This window comes from Cavia porcellus, unplaced genomic scaffold (genome assembly GCF_034190915.1).
Source record: "Cavia porcellus strain 051 isolate PalLab524CR breed Dunkin Hartley unplaced genomic scaffold, mCavPor4.1 scaffold_23, whole genome shotgun sequence".
Taxonomy (NCBI): domain Eukaryota; kingdom Metazoa; phylum Chordata; class Mammalia; order Rodentia; family Caviidae; genus Cavia; species Cavia porcellus.
Genome location: NW_026947506.1, coordinates 56,260,019 through 56,284,897, shown reverse-complemented (window position 1 = coordinate 56,284,897; position 24,879 = coordinate 56,260,019). Strand labels below are relative to the sequence as shown.

The following is a 24,879-nucleotide window of genomic DNA, read 5'->3' as shown; positions in this document are numbered from 1 at the left end:
CCGAGAAAGGTAAAGGGCTACAGAGAACGCGCCCGGTTAACGCCGGGTCGGGGTTCATGCTCCCCCTGCAGCCCCGTGTTGGCCCCACAGCCTCATCCTTGTCTTGCCTGAGTGATCCTGGCCAAGCTCATCCTTGGCCACTCCCTGGACATTGGTAGGATCTCCATCCAGTTTGCTTTTTCTGTTAATAGTTCTCTCCAGCCCTAAATCCAGAACCTCTCTGTACTATCCTGGAAGTGTCAGGCTGTGAGAGGTGTGATTTCCTAGATAGAGACATATTTAGATGGAGAAAAGATATAAATCTGAGGAGGGAAAAGTACTCAAGGAGCAGACTATAGAGGACCATTGGGAACAGAGGACACATGCACTGATGGCCAGAAGAGGTCACATGGAGGGTGAGTGTCAGGAAGAGAAGGAAGAAAGGCCAGTGCAGATATGGCCACTTCATTCACTCCATAAATATTTCAGCACCACCCATGAAATGCCAGGCTTTGCTCTAAGCTAATGCATAAGCAAGCTCAGTGAAAATCTCCAGGGATGAGAAGCTTAAGGTGGCTGATGGCCTCACTTTAAACAGTGGAACTGTGGTAGCCCTGGCACTGGAACAAGGCAAAGACATTTGTTCTGAGCTGTTTCTAGCTAGCTGTCGCCTGCATCTCAGGATGGCTGGGAAAATAGCCTTTTAACAGCTGTTTCCACGGGCTTTTTGCTGTCCCTTGGAAAGTCCTTATCTGCAAAGCTGGAGCCATTGCTAGACTGGGTGAAGAGTCTGTGGGGCTGGGACTGCTGGCACATGTCTGTAATCTCAGCACTCTGGGAAACTGAGGCATAAGGAGCCCAATTTCAAACCTAACTTGGGCAAACTGAGACCTTGTCTCAAAATAAAGAGGAGGGGCCTTGGAGCGTAGCTCAGTGTGATGACCCTGGGTTCAGTCTCTTATACCACACACACACACACACACACACACACACACACACACACATTGGGCCATGGCCCCACACCAGATAGAAGCAGAGACCAATCGAGAATATAATGCCAAGATAATCGCATCTTCTTTTTCTCTTTCTCCCTATCCCAGCTCTGTCTCTACCCAAAAGGAATCCTGTCTCTGCTGAACAAAATCTGTAAGGTGAGTGTGTGTGTGTTTGCATACCAGGACCACATAACAGATGTATGACCACCAAGGGGACAAGTGTCACTGTTGAAAAGATGCACCCGGCCACCTTGCTCTAACCAAAGCCACGTAGCTTTGCAGATTCTTCAGCAAAATGTTTTCCCTCTTCTGTTCAGTACCTGGAAACTGTCACTTACACATTATTAAACTTGAAGCTCTTGTCCCCTAAAATATTCCTTACTTGTCAGGCATTGGTGAAGAAGTGCAGGGCTTCTACAGTTTCCAAAACCAAGTTGTGCTGGGTCCCAGGTCTCCGTCTGGAAGGTACAGTTGCCATGGCAATGCCAGCTAATGAATAAGTATGTAAATGAGCAAAGAATCTATTCATCATTTCCAGTTATTCTAAGTGCTTTGCCCTTTCTGAGGCCTGGAGGGTGGAGGGGTGGGATGTTAGAAAAGCATATGTTTGGTAAAATTTTGGCTCAATGTTTATTTTCAGAGCACACTCTGAAAAATGATTATTTTTGTGGCATAACTCTGCAGATACCCTGGGAAGAAAAGTGGAGTTAAACAAAAACACACAGAACCAGCCACCTGCACCCCAGTTCCTGGGGGAGCATCACAGGAAATGTTTATTTCACAAGCAATGAGCCCCAACATTGCCCACTCGGGGAGTTTGAGCCTTAAGTGAAGACAGACATTCCTGAGCTGCCTGGCAGCAGGCTGGCAATGTCTGATTTGTTCTCCCCTGATTCCTAATTAAAATGCCCATGAAAACCCCTAACCTAACGAAAACTGGCAAAGGCCACTTACAAGGAGAACGAGCAAAACCAGAGCTCACAGTGTCACATGAAGACATTGCTCTAGAGATGGCCTCGGAATGACAAGCCTGTCATCTAAGTGAGAATTCTGCACTGGCGGCCACGTCTGGACAGCAAACAGGCCTCTCGGATGCCTTTACTGTGCTGTGGTCTTTGTTGTGCAGATGGACCTCGGTTGACACACAGAATTTCTCAGTGTAGCCGTGTCCTCAACTGGAAATTGAGAATGAAAGGCCCTCCTTCTTAGAGCTGTTGTGCAGATTAAATGAATTAGGATAGCCAAAGGAGTCTTTCCTCACTCCTTGCCGCTCCAGGGTTGGGGTCAGGGAGAGAGTGAGAGAGAGAGAGACCAAAGACGGGAGCACTTGGCGGTGTGTTCTCAACTTGTCTCTGCCTCGGACTGGTCTTGAATTTTGGTCCAATTTTGTAGGTTTGTAGGTGGAGAAGATAACTAGGGATGAAACCCAGGGCATCACGCTGAGCTACATCCCCAGCCTCTTTCCCCATTTTTCGAGACAGGGTTTTCCCAAAATTCCCCTTATGAGCTCCATACCGGCAAGGATTTTGTTGGTATGTATTATCTGTGAATCTACAAGGTGTGATCAAAGCACGGTATTACAGCAAGACACATGGCCATGAATCCGCCCCCCAGTACCCCACTTTATCCCATCATTCTTGCCACTTTCTGCAGCAGCTCTGGAGTCCTCTTTCTTGAGTGTCTTTATGAAGTATGATAAAAGTATAGTGAATGCTGCTTTTGAGCACCACCCAACGGAAAGGAAGGCTGTAAACCCACAACACTGTGGGGCCAGCGATTTCACTCAGTGGCCTTAGTATCTGCCTGGCAAATGCCGGGTCATGAGTTCGCTCTCTGGTACCACCAAAAAGGAAAAAAAAAGCCACGACTTTGTGTACTTACCCTCTTTATTCATGGGCTCTACTCCTGTGGATCTTCTGGTACTTCCCCAAAGTCAAAATGACCAAGAAAGGGAAGACTTTTGAATCAATTCAGGACATTAAGGCAGCCAGCCCAGTGTGACTAAAGATACTCACAGAAGAGGACTTTCACAGCTGCTTCAGAAAGTAGCGAGAATGATGGGAGGAGTGTTAGAAACGAGGGGAAGAATTTTGAGGGAGATTCATCTTCTATTGTAATAGTTTAAAAAATTAAATATTCACTATGGTTTTCAGTCACACTTGGTGTAACAATCAGATCAGAGCAACCGGCATATCTATCCCCTCAGACATGTTTCATTTCTTTAAGTTGGGGACAGGCACAACTCTTTCTAGAATTTTACAGTATTCAATGAATTGTCAAGCACAGTCACACTTCTCAACCCAGCCACATCCTGTACTGCTGACCACCCCGCCGCTCCCATCCTCTCCCCAAAACTCTTCTGCTCCCCACTTGGACTACCTTTTAGCCTCAGCCTCGCTTTCAGCAGCTGCACCTGGCTGGCCACTGCGTATTTCAACTTCAAGTTGTCCCAGCTTCAGAGCACTCTCTTCCCACCCCAGGACCACCCTGGGCTCTCTGATGGGGTGCATGGATGTAGCAGGGTGAACATGAGCTAGGGCAGTAGATCTGGGTGGCACCCCTGAGGGTCCCTAGAGCACCTGCACCCACTCTTCCAGGACAAGAAACCAGTTGTGGAATGCAGCAAGCACTCCCGAGAGAAACTCTACCAGAAATGGGACCAAAGATAACTTCCCAGGGGCCAAAGAGCAGGCATGGTCAGAGGTGTGGCAGCTCCGCAACAAAGCCTGGAAATGATCTGCAAGGTCTAGGGAACACAAAGTGCTAATATCACACCCCAAGTCCTGTATTATTATTACCATTATTAACAATTGTTATTTCAATGACACCTATTTGTAGCATGTAGTGCAATAATTTGACACATGCATGGTATGTGTAATGGTCAAATCAGGGTCATTAGTGTTTCCATCTCCTGGAATTTTTAATTTTTTTATTAACACACAATTGTTATACATATTGATGAGTTATATTCTCAAATTTCAACACATATATATAATATGCAATGATGATGACAAAAATTGCCATGGATTTGCTATAACATGGAATATTACTCAGCCACATCACTCAAACATTTGCATAAGAATGGGGGGAACTGAAGGAGATTATATTAGATGAGCTAAGTCTGACACATAAAGACAAACACCACATGTTCTCACTCATAGCAGGTTACTCAAAAGTCATCTAAAAGTAGAACAATCCTTGCTAGAGGCTGGAAAGGCTGGGGATGGAAGAGGACACAGAGACTAGATAATCAATACAAGAACACGTTAAGTGGGGGCTGGGGATTTAGCTCAGTGGCATAAACGCCTGCCTTGAAAGCAGGCAGTCATGAGTTCGATCCCCGGTACCAATAAAAATGAAAAAGACAAAAAAAAAAAAAAAAAAAAAAGAAAAAGAAAAGAAAAGAAAAGAAAGAAAGAACACATTAAGTTCTAGGATCTACAGCACAATGAGGTGATCACAGTTCACAGGGTACAATGTCATTCATAATAGAGGTGTTCAAAGGCCCTCAAGTCTTTGAAATCATTCTGAATCAAATCCTAATAAAAGAATAGAGAACCACTAACCAGCTGTGGTAGTTTGCCTGGGGACTGCACTGGACACCCATGCTGAGATTAATGCTCCTTGGAGACACGAAGAAATGGGACCAGGTGAGACATACAAGATTAATGGATTTCTGGGTAAATGGTTCATCTCCAGAGTGGGGCAGCTATAAAAACCAGCCTGGTGAGACTGCTGGCACTCTTCCTGTCCCTGTGTGATTCCCTGTACCTCAGGACAACATGAAGACCATTACCAGATATGGTCTTTGATCTTGGACTAAAGCCAGGGCCAAGACAAACTACATGGCTTTACAGATGACCAAACCCAGGTATTCAGTTATTAGCAATGTGAGATAAGAAAAAATACAGAATCCAGACTCCAGTGCTGAGCAGGAGGGTCCTGCCACTTCTCATCAAAATTCGTAAGAAGCATCAAGAAAGTGGGGCAGCGAGTCAAAAAGTCTACAGAAGCAGACTTAACAGGTGTTGTAATTATTAGACATCAAAATAACTATAATAAATATAGTAAGGGGCCTAGTGGGAAAGACAGAAATTGTGAGCAAATGAGAGATTTCACCGGAAATATGGAAACTATGAAAAAGACAAAAATACAATATACAACTGAAAAAATATTAGAGGGATTTAAAAACATACTGGATGGTACAAGTAAAATGATTAGCCTATAAGGTTACCTACTGAAACACAAGTAAGCAAAACGAATAGAGAGAAAAATAGAACACAGAATTTAAGATTTAGATTGCTGAAAAAAGGGAGAGGGAATAAGGAAAAATACATGAAGAGATAATACCTGAGAAATTCCTAAATAAATAAAAGATGCTAATTAATAGATCCAAGAAGCTTGAGGCACAGGAAACAGAATAAATGCGCGGCATGATCAAAAACTACAGTGAATACTTTAATTAAAAACAGTTCTTACAGGAAGTGACACATTGCCACTGGTCCCTCTTATCCCAGTCTTCTTGCCACATTCTGATGAGGTTCTGAAAGTCGTCTTTCATCAGTGTCTTTAGCTGCACCACTGTAGCTATGTCACTGAATCTATTGAAAATGTTTCATGCTCATTTTGATTTGCAGCAAGAGCCGGAAGTCAGATGGCACCAGATCTGGTGAATAAGGGGACGAGGACACGCCTCAGTGCTTTCCCACGCCTGCCTCTCTCCTGGACGCACTCAGCGGCATTCCATCTGTTTTTGACCATGACTGGGAAAACCCCCAGGAAAGAGGACTTCCAGAACTGCTCCAAAACACAGGAAGAACAATGGGATAAGTGTGTTTGAATCAAGGGGGAGTCTTTGAAGGGTGAGTTAGGGCAATATGTGTTTACTGTCACAAGTTTTTTAAAATCCAAACATTGATTATATTTTGGTAACACTGCAAACAAAGAAATCCATACCTCCACCTAGCACAAACTGGCAAAACACCAGCTAGTGAGCAAGATAATGAAGATTTAAAATATCTGTAGATGCCTCATCAGAAAAGACAAAGGCCAGAAGATAAAATTATATCTTTAAAATAAAAGGGTGCCTCAGTTCATGGATGCTTCTGTTTGTGAACAATTTGGTTTGCAAACAAAACAGTTTGGCAAAATTTTGTTGTTGCTGGTAAACTCTACTTAAGGTGACAAACATGACTGTGGCCATTTTTCCTGCACAAACACAAATGTGGTCATCTTCCAAAGACACAGAACAAATTAAGCTCTTGAACCAAGGTACCACTGTACTCAGAGATAATATTATGAACCTATAATACTCTATCTTTACATATCCCTCAAAAAATGAAGGCAAAATAAAAACACGTTTTTCAAAGTGATGCCTGTGCACCAGTGTCCACTCCTGAGTAACTCACAATAGCCAACAGGTAGAAATAACCTAAGTGTTCATCAGCAGATGAATACACAATCAAAATATGCCATGTCCAGACAACGGAGTACTATTCAGTCAAAAAAGGAATAACAAGCTCATGCACACTACAACACAGATTAACCTTGGCAACATCATGCTGAGTTAAACAAGTCACCCACAAAACAACAGATATTGTATGATCCCACTTACACTAAGTATGTAAAGTAGGCAAATTCACACAAACAGGGATGAGAAGAATGGAGAGTGTCTTGGTTACTTGTCGCTGAGATAAAACACCCAACATCCAAAGTTACAGGAGGAAAAGTTTATTTAGCTCCCAGCTTACAGAGGTTTCAGTTCATAATTAGCTGGGTCCAAGGGAGGGCAGCATGGCAGAGACGAATTGCAGAGGAGAAACAGTTCATAGAAGGGGGGAGGCAGCAAAAGCAGCAAGCAACACACAGCAAGCAGTGACCCCATTTTTGTACCTTATGTTCAATCTGGGCTCCTGCCCAGAGGGCCCTCCAGGGTGGGGCACCCTTAATCCTACCCAGACTATGCCAAAGCAATTTAGTAATCACACACTCTTAATCCCAGCATCACACACTCTAGGCTCAGCCACCTCCAAAAAGCCCCACTATGACGGCATGAGGTTTGGGGGTGACGTCTGGACACAAGCCTGAATGGAGAGCTAGGAAGTTAATGCCTAACAGTTTCAGAGTTTCTGTTCAGGGTTTTGGAAACAGACAGTGGTGATGGTAGCACAACATCATGAATGGAATCAAGGCTGCTCAATTGCACACTGCAAAAATGGTTAAAATGCAAAGATATGTTACATTTATTCGAGCACAATAATAAAAAGCCATTTCTGTCAGCCAAGAGATCAGCATATCACTTCTATTGTAGAAATACAATAGAAGAAATGTTAACAGGAGACCTGAAATTAAATCGGATGCAAACGCAGGTATGCAAAATGGGATAGAAGCATCAGAAAAGGAAAAAAAATGAAAAATACAAAATTCTTAGTTTAGCATCATACAGTAAATGATAACATATATTTGTGTGCTTCTAAATTATTTTATCAACTGCAAAAATAAACATATCAAATTCTGGGGTTTGCAGTAAGAAATATATGGTAACATAAGCTTATATTTTGACATCTACATGGTATAAGATACTCAGATTATTCATGAAGTAGCACAAAATGATTTGAAGAAAAAGTGACAAGTTCAAGATGCATTCTGTACTCTCTCGAGTAACAGTAACTACACATATTCACAAAGCAGTATAACCAGGACAAAAGAAAAGGGCAAAGTGGAATACTTGATGACACCAGTTTCCCCCAAAAGATGGCAGGAAAAGGGGAACAAAGCAACATATTATACATCAACATGGAAGACGTAAACCAAGTCCTGTCTTTCATTTCAAAAGTTACAAACAGCAATTATTGTTTTAAAGATTGGTTGACTGTACCCATCTAAAAGAAAAGACATGTGGTTTATATAGATATTCAATACAAAGATAGTAACAAGCTGAAAGTCAAACAACTTGAAAAGGTAACCATACACACAGTAAATAATAAAGCATATTTATATTCAAATGATACAAGGCAAACTTCAATCTAGACTCTGTACTCCCACATGGAAGATACATTTCATAATGATGAGGTATCAAATTATAAAGAAAAAATAATTTCTAACATGCATACTTCTAATAATAGACCATAAATATACAAAATCAAAAGTTGCTGAAATAAAGAGAAAAATACACAAACCCAAATCACTGGAGAATTTAACAATTTCTGACAGCAATGGGTAGAAGAAATTCAATAAAAATATAGTATAAGGCTGATTTCTGTATTACTCAGCTTTCCTGTTACTGGGACAAAGTACCTGAACCCCACAAATTAAAGGAGGAGGGGTTTAATTTGGTTCACAGTTTTGGAATTTCAGTCCATAGTCCGCTGATTCCAAGACAGAAATAGCATGGTGGAAAAGCCTGGTGAAAAAAAGCTGCTCACCTCATGCCAGCCAGGAAGTAGCCAGGAAGAGAGAAGGGAAGAACCAGAGACAAGAGCACGCGTTTCCAGGTCCCAGCTCCAGGGCCCTCCTCCAACCAGGCTCCAGCTCCTAACAGGGTATTCAGCTATGAGCTCATCCATGCATGAATCCACTAATGAGTACAGTATCTCTGTGATCCAATCACCTTCCAAAAGCCCCACCTCTAAATACATGAGGCTTTGGGGGAACAGTTTGGATCTAAATCATAACATTCAATCCCTGGCGTACAAAAAACTTGTGTTCATTCATTGTGAAAAATGCACTTAGTCCATCTTTAAGAGAGGCCAGAAGCTTAGCACTTTCAGCACTGCTACAGAGTCTAACTCCAAGGTCTCCACTGAGACTCAAGGCAAACTCTCAGCTGTGAGCCACTGCAATAGAGCTGGCGCTTGCTCGATGTCCTGAGTTCAATCCATAAAACAAGAAAGACCAAACCAAAAAGAAAACGAATAAAACCAATATATAGCCTCTTATAAACGCTATCAGTCCGCTTGACTTGACACTTATAGAATAACACTACAAAACACATTCTTTCCAAGAGCCTGAGGAAGTAAAGTAGATCAGAAACAGGTCTACAAAGAAAGACAAATTTCAAAAGATCAAATCCATTCAAACATTTGAGAGGCAGTAATAACCCTAAGGCATCTAGATAGCTAATGATGGCACTGAGATATTCAGAAAATATACTGTTATAGAAACTAGCCATGATATTTCTAATCAACCTATGAGTCAAAGAAAGAACAAGAAGACAGGGCTGATCTGAAATTAGAAAATCTTTCAAGCAAAATGATAGTGAAAAACATGAGATTGATAAGTGAGACTTTGCAAGTCGGGAAGAGAGTGTGCAGCATCCCTGATGCAGCCTAGAGAAGATGCCACCACCCCTCCCTGAACATTCCATCTATGTTAATGCAGAGATGCTGTCTCTGTCACACACCAGGGAAAACAGCAGAGGTTTCCAAACTCAAAATATTCTGCAAAGGTAGGTAACTGGTACCAGTGTTGCCGTGTATCCCAGGGACTTTCTCAGGCTGCAGCAGCAGTGTGGAGTGAGACGTCTCTGAATGTTGGAACCAGAACGTCTGGAAGTAAAATCCTGAAGTCCCACCCCATTATTTCCTGTGACTGCTCAGCCAAAGCATGAACTGATCTGATGCTTGCTTCTCCCTCATCTATGAAATAAGTACATGCTTCTGTTCTTCATATGTGAAGAAAGCCCTTAATCAAAATTAGGCTCTGTCCTTTTCTACTGAAGCGAGGCCCAATTCTGTGAGTGGGGAATAAAGTTTACTGGAAGTTTTTAAAAGATTTATGGGAAATGACTGATGCTCTAAAGCTTTCAATACTTACATCACAAAGCAAGACTGTCTGAAGTCAATGATCTAAGCTTCCACTTTACAAGTTAGAAAAACAAGAAAAAAAAATTGAACCTAAATTACTTGAAGCAAAGCCAATGAAATAAAAGAGTAATCAAGAATATTAGCAAAGCCAGGATCAGGTTTAAAGCAATGATTAAGAAAATGAAAGAATCTTCTAACAAGGATTATAAAGAAAAAAAGAGTAAAGCCAACAGCATCAGGAATGAAACAGCCAAGAAGACATTAAAAGAACATTCAGGGATACTAAGAAAAATTAAGTGGTCAGATCTGAGGACTTAGTAAAACGAACAAATTTCTTAAAATACAAATACGACAAAGACTAATACAAAGAAAAAAAGAAACCAGAAAATCAAAATGTCTAACAGAAAGTTCTCTTAAAAAAATAGTACTTCATAATCAAACAGCTGTGGGTAAACAGATATATGCTAAGGATCACATCATACAAACAGTATGATTAGCATATAAGTGTTCACTGTACAGTTCACTCACCATTTCTGTGTACTGTACTGGACACTTTTATAATATAATTCTAGGGGGGACAATCCTCCTGACAAAGAAAACTCCATGTCTAGATGGCCTCGAATAAACATTCAAAGATGAAAAATACCTTTCTTCTAAATGTTCAGATTTACAGAAGAGAACGAACACTTCTCACCTTGTTTTATGACACCATTAGGAACCTGATTATGGGGAAGCATATTTCAAGGAAAGCAAATGGCAGAGCAGTTGCTTCATAATTGTGGATGCAAAATTAAGTAGCAAAATGCAAGTAAATTGAATTCAGTAATATCTAAAAAGGAAAATTCATCATGACTAAGCATTATCCACTTAGAAAACACAAAGTTAGTTTATGCATGAAAATTTATCAATATAATTCACCACATTGAAAGAATATAAGAAAAACACATAAGATTACTTCTGCATTTATCATGCAGAAAAAGCGTCTGACAAAACTGAACACTTGTACAAGACAGAAACACCCAGTAGTTAGAAATAAAAGGACTTATCTGACGAAATGCAAAAGCAAAAACCTACACTTGCCTTTGTAATAAATGAGTCTCCTCAAGATCAAGAAAGAAATAAAAATGTCTCCTCGCTGCTTTAACTCAATTCTGGCTGGTGCAATAAGGTAAGAAAATAAATATAAAAGATACAAAATTTTCAAAAGAAAAATTTAAAACATTATTTACAGACAGTATCTTTGAGTTTACAGAAAATCTTATGGGAGCTATTAAACACTACTTGAATTAGCTAGACAACAGAATATAAAATCAATTTCAAAAATAATTTTATTCCTATATACTAGTAGCAAGAAATCTGAAAGTTAAATTTTAACATAATAAAATTTATAGTGCCATAAATAATCATCAGGTCTCTAGGAAAAATATCAAGTGAAAGATGTCAAATTTATACAGAATTAAAAATTTAAAATAAAACTTTTTATAGACTAAAAGGTGTACTTTTGCTAGTATGTCCATTTTATTAAAATTTATCTATAGATTTAATGCAATTAAAATGTAAACTCCATATCATTTTATTGATGAAACTTACAAGCTGATTTTAAAATCTGTGTTGAAACACAAAGGATCTAGAGTAACTAATGACTCTTGAAAAACATGAACAAATTTCAGGATACACACTGTCTGCTTTCAGGAGCTAGAATAAAAAGGCTATTATAATCAACATAATACTGTGTTTGTGTACAAAAGAGATCCATTCCAACAGGTCAAAGAATGGAAAATCCAGAAACATACTGTCACATTTATGACCAATCCTGTCCAATCAAGTTCTATGTCAACTCAGAGTTTTTTTTAACAAATTGTGCTTAAAATAGCTGAAAATATTCATAGAGAGCAAACCAAACCTCAAGTACACACAACAGCTTGATTTCACATGGATTACTGACCTAAATGTAAAAGCTAGAACCAACCACAATTCTTATAGAGCATAACATAGAAAAATATTTTTATAGCATTGTTGCAGGCAAAGATTCTTTTTTTAGAAAAGGGATTCGAAAGCACTGAATATGAAAGAATAAGTGATACATTAGACTTAATAAAAGTGTTAAATGTTTGCTAATCAAAAGACACCACTAAGAAGTGGCTATGTAAGTCACAGAACAGGAAAGTTATTTATCAAGAACTATTTTAGATACTGCAAATGTGTTCATTTGGGATATGAGTTATCTTGTCTTGCTGAATATAATTGTCAAAACTCATCAAATTAAACACCAAAGAAATACACATTTTATGTTATTTGAATAATGTCTCAATTAAAAAATAAAAATCAAGTGGTACAGGCTGGGATGAAAAGGAAACCATAGAAGATTTAAGAAAACTGCAACGATTCTAAGACAACAGAATTAAAAATGACAATATAAATCCTCCTTCCAAAAACAGACTACTACACACAAATCAAGACAGTTGACAAAATTATCTTAGTAAAAGTATATTCCCAAGAAAAATCAGCTGGAAATCAAATTAGGTGACAAAAATATAAAATTAGAAATCTCAGAAATATATTAATAAAATTAAGGAACACTAAAATATTTTTAAAATTAAATATATAATTACGTTAGTATATGTGAAATAAAAAAGAAATGGCTGATACTTGGAACAGACTAATTCATGACAGAATATATCACTGGAATGGATTAGGAAGCACAGTATAAACTAATATTGTTAAAGAACTACCACTAAGTTCTTTTATGCCTCATAGGATTTTAGAAGGATGTGTTCTCAAATATTCAATGACGGCTATTATTATAGAATCTCTCCCAGTGTATAAAAAGATGAAGGCCTCAGCACTGTACTCATAAATTTATCTTACCCCTGGCATGAAAAGCCTTCAAAAGGAAAGAAAAAAAGAAAGCAATGGATCAATATTTATGGAGATCTCTGAAAAACTCTAAATAAGGCAAAGCTAGTCAAACTCAATAAGATATTGAGAAAGAACTCATCTTGGGATTATCCCTGAGCTGTGAGTTTTTAAATGAGTTAATCTAGTGACATAGTACTAATCATTAGTAAAAGTAGTAAAAATAGTAAAAGTTACATAATTATCTCAGTCAGTGTCAAAAAGCTCAATAGTCATTATTGATTTAATAGAGAAAAGAGAAGCCACAATGGACATTACCATAATAAATAATATCCATCTCAAGTAGCGATCAGTGCTACCTGCAAGTTTAAACTCTCTCTAGAGACATTTGCATTAAAGTCAGAAACAAAAGGACACCTAATACGATCATTATTATAGATTTTTTATCTAAAATTTTGGCTCGCTATTATAAGGACGATACAAAAAATAGGAGAGACCCCAAACAGCAGAGATGCAGAAAGCTGCAGGAGATTGTATACATAGATTCCGTGCAGACTGAAACGACTCAGCTCCCCCTTCAGTAATTCTAGGCTGCTGAATAATTACTTGCTTCTTAAGCCTCTCAAATCGGAGTAGTTTTCCTGGCCGGAGGGATTGCAGTGATGTCCTGTGCCCATCTCTGCTGGAACTTGGTCTTGCCTGACCTGAACTCAGCGCTGGATGAGCTGGACCAGCCTCTCAGAGGGAAGCCCGGGGATATGTGAAAAGATGCAGCATCCAAAGCCACCATCCACTGCCTAAGCGCTAAGCAATTACCGGGCTCTAAAGCAGATCTATGGGAGGTCTGAAAAGCATCTAGTTTCTCTACTCTGCATCACTGATTAGATGTCACATCAACCAAATTAGAGAAGTAACGAGAAAGAATTGCACACAGTGAGAAAGCAGTGTTAGAGGGGGAAAAAAATTCCAGGCTCAGTAAACTGCTCCCTAGAAACACTCAAAGTAGTGAAGCAAAAAATATATACAAGAAATGCAAAGGAAAGGGAAGGATGGAGAGAGGACAGTTGCCAGGGGGGCAGGATATGTAGGGGTTGACGCCCCATGTCTGATCTGCACAGAAGGTTAGAAAGCGATATTGAAAACAAAAAGAGTTGGAAAGAGGTTTTCTAGGAGGGAAACTCACCCTAAAAACAGAGAGAGTGAATCATGTCTAAGCAACCGTAACACCTACCGTCACTACTGCAACCACACAAAGAATAGACTGGCAAGATTTTCCAACTTCCCAGACAATAACTGCATCCTAAAAGAATCAAGTCCTTCATAAGGAATAAAAAATAAATCACTTTGGACTTCCCTAGGATACTGAAATCCAAAAATAACGGAGAAGTGATCAAAAAACTTTAAAAGAATAAAGCTAAACCAGGTTTGGTGGTGCTTGCCGATAATCTCAATATTCTAGGAGGCTGAGGCAGGAGGATCACAAATCCCACTAAGAAACTCAGAAAGACCTTGTCTCAAAATGAGAGAGAGAGAGACAGACAGACAGAGATAGAGACAGAGAGACACAGACAGAGAAAGACAGACAGAGACAGAGCGAAAGTAGAAGGAAATTTTTATATAGAGTTGTTTATGTGGGAGTGTTAGGAGAAGCATATGCTGAGATTTACAACTAAGGAGATTGAGGTAAGCTTTCTGAGCATGAAAATAACTACAATGAGATTGTGGGAAGTATCTGCCAGAACAAATGTACATTAATTAAAAATAAGAAGCAGAAGCTGAGTAAAATATGGCTGTGTTTAAGCCCTGCAGACAGGTCCAGGTAAAACGTATTAAATACGATCATAAAACGGATACTGCCTTTAAAATTGAAAGTAATGAGAGTTGTAAAAAGAGGATGGGAGCATATTTATTACAACCATCTATTAAAATTAACAAAGACTAGGAGGGAAAGGGACACATTTGATTTTTAAACTTCCATGAAGAGTTTCACATTAATCTGTGAGGGATGTCAGTGTGGGAGAGAAGTTCACAGAAATTTTACAAATATTACTCCAAGAAAGTAAAAGGAAGAAATCTACTTCCCAAGGCACTAAGATTTGGAAAACAGTATAGCCAAAAGGAAGAAAAATTGCAGAGTGGGACACAAAAGCACCAAAGTTTTAGTTTTGGATCTGGAATTTTCCCCCCAAAACCATGTACTAAAGATTTGGTCTCCAAATGGGTGCTACTGGAAGGTGCTGGGCCCTTTAAGAGGTGGAGCCTAAAGGAGACCGTAGGTCATTGGGGGTGTGGCTTTGAAGGGGTTCCTGAGTCTCTAATTACTTCTGCTTCTTTTCTTTTGCTTCCTGGTCATGGGTCATGGGTTTTTCTGTGTCATAGGTTCTCAGCAAGATGTGCAACCTCACTATGGGCCCAAGGCAAAAATTCCAATTGATCCTGGACTGAAATCTCCAAAACTAGGAGCCAAATGGACTTCATACTGAGCTATATCCCCAACCCTTTTTATTTTTTATTCTGAGACAGAGTCTTACTAAATTGCCAAACTGCCCTGGCTGGGCTCAAACTTGTGATTCTTCTGCCTCAGTCTACAAGAGTGCTGAGATTACAGGTGTACCCCACCATGGCCAAGTTTCTTAGATTTTTTTGTAGCAACAGAAAACTAACCCAATTCACATAAAATAAAAAGTCAAAATTAAATTCAACCTAAATGTTCTCAAATAAATACCAATAAGGTAAGTGCGCCAATAAGAAAGCTCTCAGAGTAATTAAAAATTAAAACAATAAAATTTACTGTGTAAAACTTCACCCCCAACAGGATCACAGGAAACAGAAGGGTTCAGTGTACAGAACGGTTCGTGGTCCAGGGAGGACAAGAAGCTGAATGATTGTGAATGGCCTGCGATGGCCATGTTACATGCACGTAACAATAAGCAACATAGTTAAACCAGCATAATTCAAAAGCAGTAAATAACACTTAGGTGGATCAAGGTAAAAACCCACTACGTGAGCAGGCAGAGCATTGGAAATTCAAATGAAAACTGACCAGGCAGAGTGGTCCACATCTGTAATCCCAGCTACTAACAAAGCTGAGGCAGCAGGATAGTAAGTTCTAGGTCAGCCTGGTAACGGAGCAAGGTTTTGTCTCAAAGTAAAAATTTTTAAAAGGGGAGCAAGATGGGGATGTAGCTCAGTGCAAAGGCCCTGGATTCAGCCTCAAGGATCACATTGGATCACAACAATACATATTAGCACAATATTGTATAATACAAAAATCGAATCTGTTGTAAGTAAGCTCAGGAAGCAATAAAATGGCCATGGATGTCATGGACACACCATGGAAATTTATCTTAAATAAAATAACCAAAAGCAGGGATAGAGGGAACATAAGTAAGGTAAAGATAACTTCTGTGTTCATGTAAAATCTTGTAGCAGAGAGGTAGTATGTTCATAAAAAGTCACCTTATTCTTGTTTACAAAGAAAATCCTGGCAAGTAGCAGCTCCCATGTATTTTCCACGCTTCAGTGAAGACAGAAAATTGAAACATGAACTAGAAAGTTAAAAATCCCTGGGCCTCAAACATGCTCAAGTTATTTTCCCATAAAATGTGTAAAGTCACAGAGTGAACAACCAAATAAAATACATTACTGTAAGAAGGGCGGGGAATGGTGGCACACCCCTGTGATGCCAGCACTCAAGAGGTTGAAGCAGGAAGATATCCACAAGGTCAAGGCAAATCTAGGCTACATAATACGTTCAGGACCAGCCTGAACTACAAAGCAAGAATCCGTCTCAAAAAAACAAAACAAACAAACAAACAAAAAGCCATTGTAAGAGAAAACATTGACATCATTACAACTATCAGAATTTGGAGGCTATTACTCAAGTTTTTCTCAGTAGTAAATCTTAGATCCTAGTTGCCTTAATTATTAAATAATGGAAAATTATTTAAAAAAGAGTCTACCGAAGTAGCTACAAATGGCAAGGAGTACATAAAACAAAACAGGAACCCAGAAAAACACTTAACAGAAGCACTGATTTCACACAGTCAAGGGAAATGAGGGATGAAAAATCGAACAAGAAAAGCTTGTCTTCTGGTGTCCTGTGGAGGTGGAGCACACTCTCCAGGGCCAGAGCACCGAGTCAGCCCAGCAGAAGGAGCAGGAAGACCCAGGCCAAGGCAGCCCTGAGACCCGGTGTATTATGTTACCCCCAGCCTACAGGGGCCCACTAACTCCTCAACTCCAGTAAATTGTTGCAATAAAGCAACGGAGGTGTAGTCTTGCCAAATTCTCCAATATTTGAAGGAGAGAGAGAACTAGAGATTTTTAATGTGAGATTTTTGCCTTATAAAATGGCGCATGGGCCAAATAAAACATGCTTATGAGCTGTATTTGGCTAGCATGCTGCAAGTATGCAGCGTCTGATCTAGAATACTAACTTCAGCTTGAACCAGTTTCAAAACTTTCTATTTTTCCAGAAAAAATCTCCATTTCATGTAGATGTTCAAATGTACTCACATGAAACGGTATTAAGTATTCTTTCGATAAATCTCTCATACTGATTTCTCATATCTAGTTTGTTTTAGGGTTAATGTGGCCATTGTTATCTAAATAGGCTGTCTTTTGTCAATGTAGTACTTCTCTGTTTCAAAGTCTCAGCATTTGGATCTGCTCATTAAATGGAAAAGGTTTGGTTATTAATTTTTAAGCTTCCAAATGGGTGGAATTGCTATTCAAGCTTTTGCTATTAATTTCCAGCTTATTACATTGCAGTCAATGATATTTGCCCTTTGAAATTTAATTAGGTTGTCTCTGTAGCCTTGTTTATGTTTATGTTCCACGATCATTTCTCCCCACACCACCTCTCAGTCTCCCTCACCCCTTGTTGTCCGTCTCGCCCCCATACCAGAAATTGATTGAATTCAGGGCCTTTGCACTGAATTATATCCCCAGTACTTTTATTTTTTATTTTGAGACATGATTTTGCTAAATTGCCCAGGAAGAACTCACACTTGAGATCCTCTTGTCTCAGCCTCTAGAGTGCTGGGATCAAAAGCACACACCACCAAGCCAGGCTTAGGTTACCTTCTTAAGGGTAGAAAATTTATATTATGCACATAGACTCATACACCCAATGCCATTCAAATCCATTACTTGATGTCTGGTTGATCAATTGGAAAGAAACATACAAAGCCTCCAATGGTAACTGTGCTTCTGCCCCTATTCATAGGTATCTTTAGAATGTTTCCCGGGACGAAATTGTGCCATGAATATGACACTCTAATAAAAAAGACAATGACTGAAATGCTTAGGTTGTCACCAGTATTGTCCATCACAGAGCCTCAGTTCATCTCCTTCTCGCACATAGCAAGATTGTGCCTCTCAACAACCTTTAGCGTCAGTCATGAGACTTATTTTAGCCAACAAAATGTGTTCAAGGTGACAAAAACTTCAAGAGTCTCTGTGCCATTCGCCTGGACCCTTTCCCTTGCAGGCACCGTCATGGAACCCAAGTCACAGCATCTTTCTTCTGGCTTCCAAATTGGAGGACACAAAGGAAAGACCCAAGCAGCCCACCATCGACACTCAGCGTAAATGAGCAGCTAATCATGTGACTTAATTCAGTAATATTTGAGGGCATTATATATTGCTGCAACATAGCTCAGCACATCCTTACTGAAACAGATCTGAAAAGAAAGCAGGCAAAACATTATTTATGTATGAAGAATCATCATCGCAGGATCCTGTCTTCCACAGAGTAATGTCACGTTTAGGAATGAACTTAGCAGCATGTTTTCTGAATTCTCAACGGTATGGTGGTGGTATCAGGGAGGAAATGAACTTTGTAAGTAAGCGTCCAAGGTTAGTTTGTTCCTCCAATCCTAAATGAAGGAATGACTTCCTTACCAATGGAAAATGGGATACTAACATCAGTGGTGTGCAGTAGCATCCTGATTAAGTAAATGTCAGCTGTGATTCCTTGGGATGAAATCACTGGTGGATGGCAAGGCTTTGGTAGACCCGGTGGATCCTACATCTGACCTTTATCACAGCAGGACAGTGGAGCAAGATCACTGCTTCTGAAGGGCTCTGAAGGCAAAGACAAACTTGGGCCTTTGAACTCTCAATCTGAGTCCCAGCTGCAGAACTCAGTCAGGTCAGTCCATGGTGACCCTAAAACAATCACCTGTTTTTTCTATCTGCAAGGAAGATCTAAATTCGTGTGGGTCAGCTATGCAAGTATAAAATTGACATGACAGATCGATCCAGTCTCTTACGTAGAATTTAGGGCCCTGATAGGGAAGGAATAGGACCAGAGGCATAGAAAAAGGATTTCTAGGTAGATTCAGAAAACTGAATCCCAGGACTCCCATTCAGGAGCTGGTGAACCTAAAAAAGAAACAAGAGAGGAAAAAAGAAAAAGCTACAAATGTATCGCGAGGTGAAAATGAATTTTAAAATTCCAGCCAATTTATTGGAATGGCATGAGATCTGGCACATTTGGGGAGTGGGAGGTGAACCAGGGAGGAAGAGGGCAAGGTCTGCACTTGTTTCAAAGGGGAGCGTTTGTTGTCTAAGCACAGGAGAGGGGAGGGCCACTGGGGAGAGTCAGGGCTTAGGTCAGGACCCAGGAGGGGGGCGGATTCAGGGAACTGTTTACAAAGATGACAAAGTGGTGTGGCTGTTGAAACCACCAGAAATGCAGGAAGTTCTCACAAATGTCCTGAGCCCTTATCTCCAGTCAATGATGCTGATAACCCAGAGAAGCCCCAGAAGCAGCTGTTGGGACACAGAGCTGAAGGCAATGAAGGGGACTAGGGAAACTTATGGAGACTCTCAAGCAGCCATGCCCAACCTGCTGCTATAAAAGAATTCAGAGGCGTTGATTCCCGGCATGCAGGAATCTAGCCCAGGGGAGAAGGGATGCTGGCTCCCTGACCCAACAGATCCTGTGAAAAGCATTCAGGAAAGGCAGAGCTCGGTCCTCACCCAATGCTGTGTACAAGGCACCTTAGCTGCCAAGGCTGGCAAAAGAGAAACAGGACAAGGAGCACAGGAAGTATGGAATTGAGTCCAAATTCCAGGAAAAAAATTTGAAGCCATGGATGAAAGAGGAAGTCCTAGAGATTGTATGGAAGCTGTGAGTAGTTCAACACAGGCAGCACACAGGAGAATTTGTGTGTGCGCACGCACACACACACACACACACACAAGTTAATCCAACACCAGGGCCAGCTGGCTGCAGCCCAGGAGGTAGTCCCAGACCCTCCAGCCTGCCTCCATTCTGTGCTGTGGGACTGTCCAGCTGGGCCTGCGTCTAGAAAACGCAGGCACACTCGCTCTGTAATCCAAGGAGGCCACCATTACACATGCAGCCAGAGAGGCACCTGGGCCCCAGAAGCTGTCTAATGAAAACCTTATGCTGCAGCTTGGTGGGCACAGACAAGTCAAGCCAGTTCCAGCTGGCCTCATGCCAAAGGTGTGAGCTCACTGTCGGGACCCCAGGAAGAGAAGGTTGGTGTGTGGGCCAGATCCACCGTGGGGCCACCTCCCCTGTGACCCCCAGACGCCAGAGTCTGTGGACCAGGAGACGTAGTCACCTTATCATCTTATACTAAGAACCCTAAGCTTGGCCCTCAGCCCGCCTCTGTGTTGTCTTCTCTTTCTTCTTCAGGAATAGGCCCATAAAAATATCTGCCGTTCCACGTTCCACACCAAAGAGAAACTTAATTAGATAGGACCAAATCTCTGTGGAGGATCTCCAGTTGCCAAAGTGAGGAAGGAAGGATATAATTAGATACTACTTTTTTTAAAAACAGAACAGCTCAAAGCCCCCATTAAGGGAAGGAAACAGTAAAACAGTCAATCCATCCATCTCGAGAGTCTGGTACCCCAGAAATGTCCCTTCTGGTATCGTTAAAGAAACCCTTAAAGACCCACATTTCAACCTCAGACTGGGCATTTTTTGTTTGGCTCTTTTCCAGCTTAGGCATTTAATAAATGGTAGAAGCAATTCCTTCTACCTACATTGCTGTGTTAATTTCATATATTTGGTACTAAATCTTTTATACGTAACGAAACAAAATTTCATTTTAAAGTCACGCTTTAAAAATAAATAAATGTGGTTTTTATCTGATGGGTCACTGTAAAATAGCTGGTGACTTGGGTTTTGTTCAAGGAATTAATAGAAAGTGTTTATGAGATCTGCTTATAAGTCCTGCCTTCAGCATCGCAGCTGGGTAAGACAAATAAATCGGTGAAACTTGAAATCTCTTACACAGCATCCCAGAAGGAGCTTCCATGTCTGAATATTGATGGTGTCCTTGAAAAGCCACAACAGGTCCCTGGGGTCCCATGCCCATGTGGACTCAGTGAGGATTTGCAGCAATACAAAAATTCTCCAGGAGCTGGAGTCTAGCGGAAATATAGTAGTGACTGCTTATCCATGCTTTCACTTCCCACGGGCTCAGTTACCACGGTCCAAAAATACAAAACGGAAAAATCCAGAAATACACAATTCCTAAGTTTTGCATTGTGCACTATTTTAAGCAGTGGAATGAAATCTCATACCACCCCACTCCATCCTGCCCAGGACATGAACCACTCTTTTTATCTAGGGTCTCCACACTGTATATACTACCATCCTGTTAATCACTTAGCAGCCATCTCTGTAATCAGATAAATATCACAGAATAATGGTTCAAGAATTATTTCACTATTTGTGATTATTGTTAATATCTCACCATGTCTAGTTAACAAATTAAGCCTTAATATAGGAAGCCTTAGTAGGAAAAGCACAGTATGTTTAAGGTTCAGCATTATCGGTGGTTTTAGTTATCCGTGAGGTCTTGGAACGTATTTCCCATGGATAAGGGGGACCACTGCTGTGAAGTACAAACAATGAGGACAGACTTTGCTAAAGACCCTTACACTTTAGAATAACTTGCCCACAGTAGCCCAGCTCATGTTAAAACTGCTAATTAATTTTATTGTCATTTAGTCCACTTGTCTAGGTTTTATTATAAGCATTGGACAAGGAGAATCTAAAGCACAAAACCTTCTTAGTGCTACAAACAGAGCTACTGGCTGATGATTTTTGTTATTTTAGAGGTGACAGTTTTTGCAAATGTGCCTCTGAAATACTAATGAAAGTCAATGAAAGAGGGGTTTTGCTATATGAAATATATACTTTATGCCAGCTTTTCGGAAACACCAGGCAAGGTCACAGGCCTGGTGACTCAGAATCAATCAGAGTTTGAGGACAAGCTGAGCTGCTCATACAGTGAGCACCCTGATAAAGCATCTCCATCCTCAACCAGAAAATAAATGTTCACAGCTACACTTGGGGGCTGACACTGGAGTCTGTCCACCACATTATCATCCTCCCACCCAGTCCAGCGAGATAACAGGAGAAATCCATGCTTTTGTAACTGTGAGCCAAGCAAACGGGTCGCTACCATGACCTTCATCTTCCCCCCAGGAGACACTCTGGGGCTCGCCTTTGGTCCCTGCTGCTTGGTCTACAATGTCATGCTCAACCTGAGAGCACCAACAGCCCTTGCTCTGGATCCCTCTCTCTGGAATCAAGTGGCTTTTTAGAAGGAGTGTTAGGTTGACAAAATGGAATGCTCCTTTTCCTGGACCTTGAGCCAAGGTAGCTTGTAAGTGTTAGGAGGTTCACAGGCAATTGGAGACAGATCTTCGAATTTTAGCACAGGAAGAAGAATCTAAAAGATAACCTAATGGGATCATTGTTTTTTTTTTGAAACTTTCCACTATTTATCTATTTTTTTAATTTTATTTTAAATAGAGACTTTAAAACACTGTTTATGGCCTGTATCTAGATGTCCTCTCAAAACTTCATGTCCTCATAGGTGGGTCTTTTAGGAGGTGGCTGAATTAGGGTGTGTGGCTGTGGATTATGGGTGTGATGATTAGATTAGTCCACTGATATGGGGGTAGGTGATGGGAAACCACAGCCTGGGTACGAGTGGCACCATCCAATAGGCCTGTAACCTGGATGAAATATAAAGAGATGGAAAGAAGGGAGGTTCACTGCAGCTGCTTCACCGCGTAGCCTCCTGACTGCCCTCCATGGACTGTTTCTCCTCTGTGATTCCCTTCTGCTACACCACCCCGCCTTGGAGTCAGTCAACTACAGACTGAAACCTCTACAAACTATGAGCCAAAATGAGCCTTTCTTCTTTTCACTCTGGGTGTCAGGTATTTTGTCTCAGCAAGGAGAAAAAAAGTGACCAAGACAAACACCTTCTCTAAGAATTGAAAGGTCAAAGGATAGATTCACCAATTTTGCACTGCTAGAGAAAGCTAAGCACAGCAGCATCTCCTAATGGCAGTGTGGTGCCCAAAACAAAAACAGGTCCCATATTTTTTAAGGCAATATGGTGTCTGACTTTCCTTGTCACAGGGACAAAATACGTGACACCCACAGTCACTCAGCCTAGGACAGACAGTATGGAGGAAAGCTGTAGAGGAGGAAAGCAGCTTGTGCGAGGCATGGTGGCCCGGAAGCAGGGAGCAGCTGGGGAGGGAGACAGCCCCTCCAGATCACACCCCAGAGAGCCTCTCCACCCAGGCTCCACTCCCTAGCAGCAAGTCAGCTCTAGGGCACCATCATCCAGTCAGCTTCCAGAAGCTTCACCTCTGAGTCCATGAGGCTTCCAGGAGACCCCACCCAGGTCTAACCACAACATGCAGCTTGCCACACATTTGTATCCACCTGATCCCCATAACAACTCTGAGACAATCAAGACAGGCATTGCTCTCCCAGTTTGGTAGAAGAGCGAACTCAGTGAAAGGCCAGAGCTCCAGGGTACATACTGGTCCCCCTTTTCCAAAGCCCCTTTCAAGTTTCCCTTCCTCCAGGAAGCCTTCCCTGACCACCATCAGGCCAATCACCGCCTCTTACAAACAGTGACAGCCTTTGAGAAATGCAGTGTGTAAAACAGATGGAAGACGAGCTCTGTGTCCACACCACGGATGGTGATTTGCTCACACTACCACATGGGCGAGCCCTGAAAACACTAAGCTCATGAGATATCACCCAGTCACAAAGGGTCACATGGGGTGTATTTCCATTTATACCAAATGCCCAGGGGAGGAGCTCTGTGGAGACAAAAGGGGATTCACGGTCAGCTGGGGCTGGGGGGAACAGAGTGATTGAAGGGAGACACAGTGAATGGGAATTAACACTTAGAGGTGCAGGGCTTCCTTCTATCTGACTGATGGAAATGTTCCAAAACCGACTGCACCATTAGTCACACAAACCTGTGATGCTAATAAAAGCCACTGAGTTGTATACTTTAAATGGGTGAATTTTATGGTATGTGAATTCTATTTCGATAAAGTGCTTTTTAAAAAAGGAAGGAAAAGAAGGACTTTAACTGCTCCCCAGCCAGACCTCCTTTGCTCCTCTCCCCCAACAGCCCGAACCACCTCTGCAACTCCTAGAGCTCCACGGGATGTGCTTGGTAAAACTCTGACGCAGTCCAAGTTTCTGCACCTCACATGCAAACTGAGACGTGGCCCGTGAATTTTGATGCAAGGCTCAAGGACACTCAAGGTCTCAGGGAAGAAGGGCACTGGCCCCGCAGAGGCACAGCCCACAGGCTCTTACCGTCCATGTCCAGGCGCTGCATGATGATGGCCAGCTCCACCTCACTCGGCATGTACCCCAGGGAGCGCATGGCCATGCCCAGCTCCTGCTTGGAGATGAAGCCGTTCCCATCCCGGTCCAGAACTCGAAAGGCCTCTCGGATTTCTACAAGGAAAAGGCAAAGTCCAGTGGTCACATGGATGGCTCCATCATAGTGGAATGATTGGTGATTATCTCTTAACTCCACTGCTTTACAAATATGTTAATATTAACATTCTTCAAGCCAGGCATGGTGGTGCACCCTGAAATCTCAGCTGCTTAGAAGCCTGAGCAACAAGGATTATGAGTTTGAGGCCAGGCTGGGGAAGTCAGCAAGACTACCTCAAAATAAAAGTTGTTTTTAAGGGTTGGGGATGTAGCTCAGCAGCAGGAGAGTGATGAGTGATAGCCTAGTAAGTACAGGGACATGAGTTCAATCCCAACCACTGCAGAGCAAGACAAAATCCTGATCAGAGAAAAGAAAGAACAAAACGGAAACATGAACTCACATGGTGGTACATGCTTGCAATCCTGGCACTTTGTGAGGCTGAGGCAGGAGGACTGTGAATTCAAGCCTAGCCCAGGAAAT

At 41.3% G+C, this 24,879-nt stretch overlaps 1 protein-coding gene across 9 annotated transcripts in view; it reads right to left on the bottom strand.

Moving 5' to 3' along the window:
* Caln1 (calneuron 1) overlaps nt 1-24,879 on the bottom strand; it is a 530,573-nt gene that overhangs the window by 220,567 nt on the left and 285,127 nt on the right. For all 9 annotated transcript variants that reach the window (XM_063234472.1, XM_063234470.1, XM_063234477.1 and 6 more), the window contains one exon: nt 24,273-24,416. In XM_063234472.1, the coding sequence (XP_063090542.1) occupies nt 24,273-24,416 (144 nt within the window). The remainder of the gene's footprint in view (nt 1-24,272; nt 24,417-24,879) is intronic.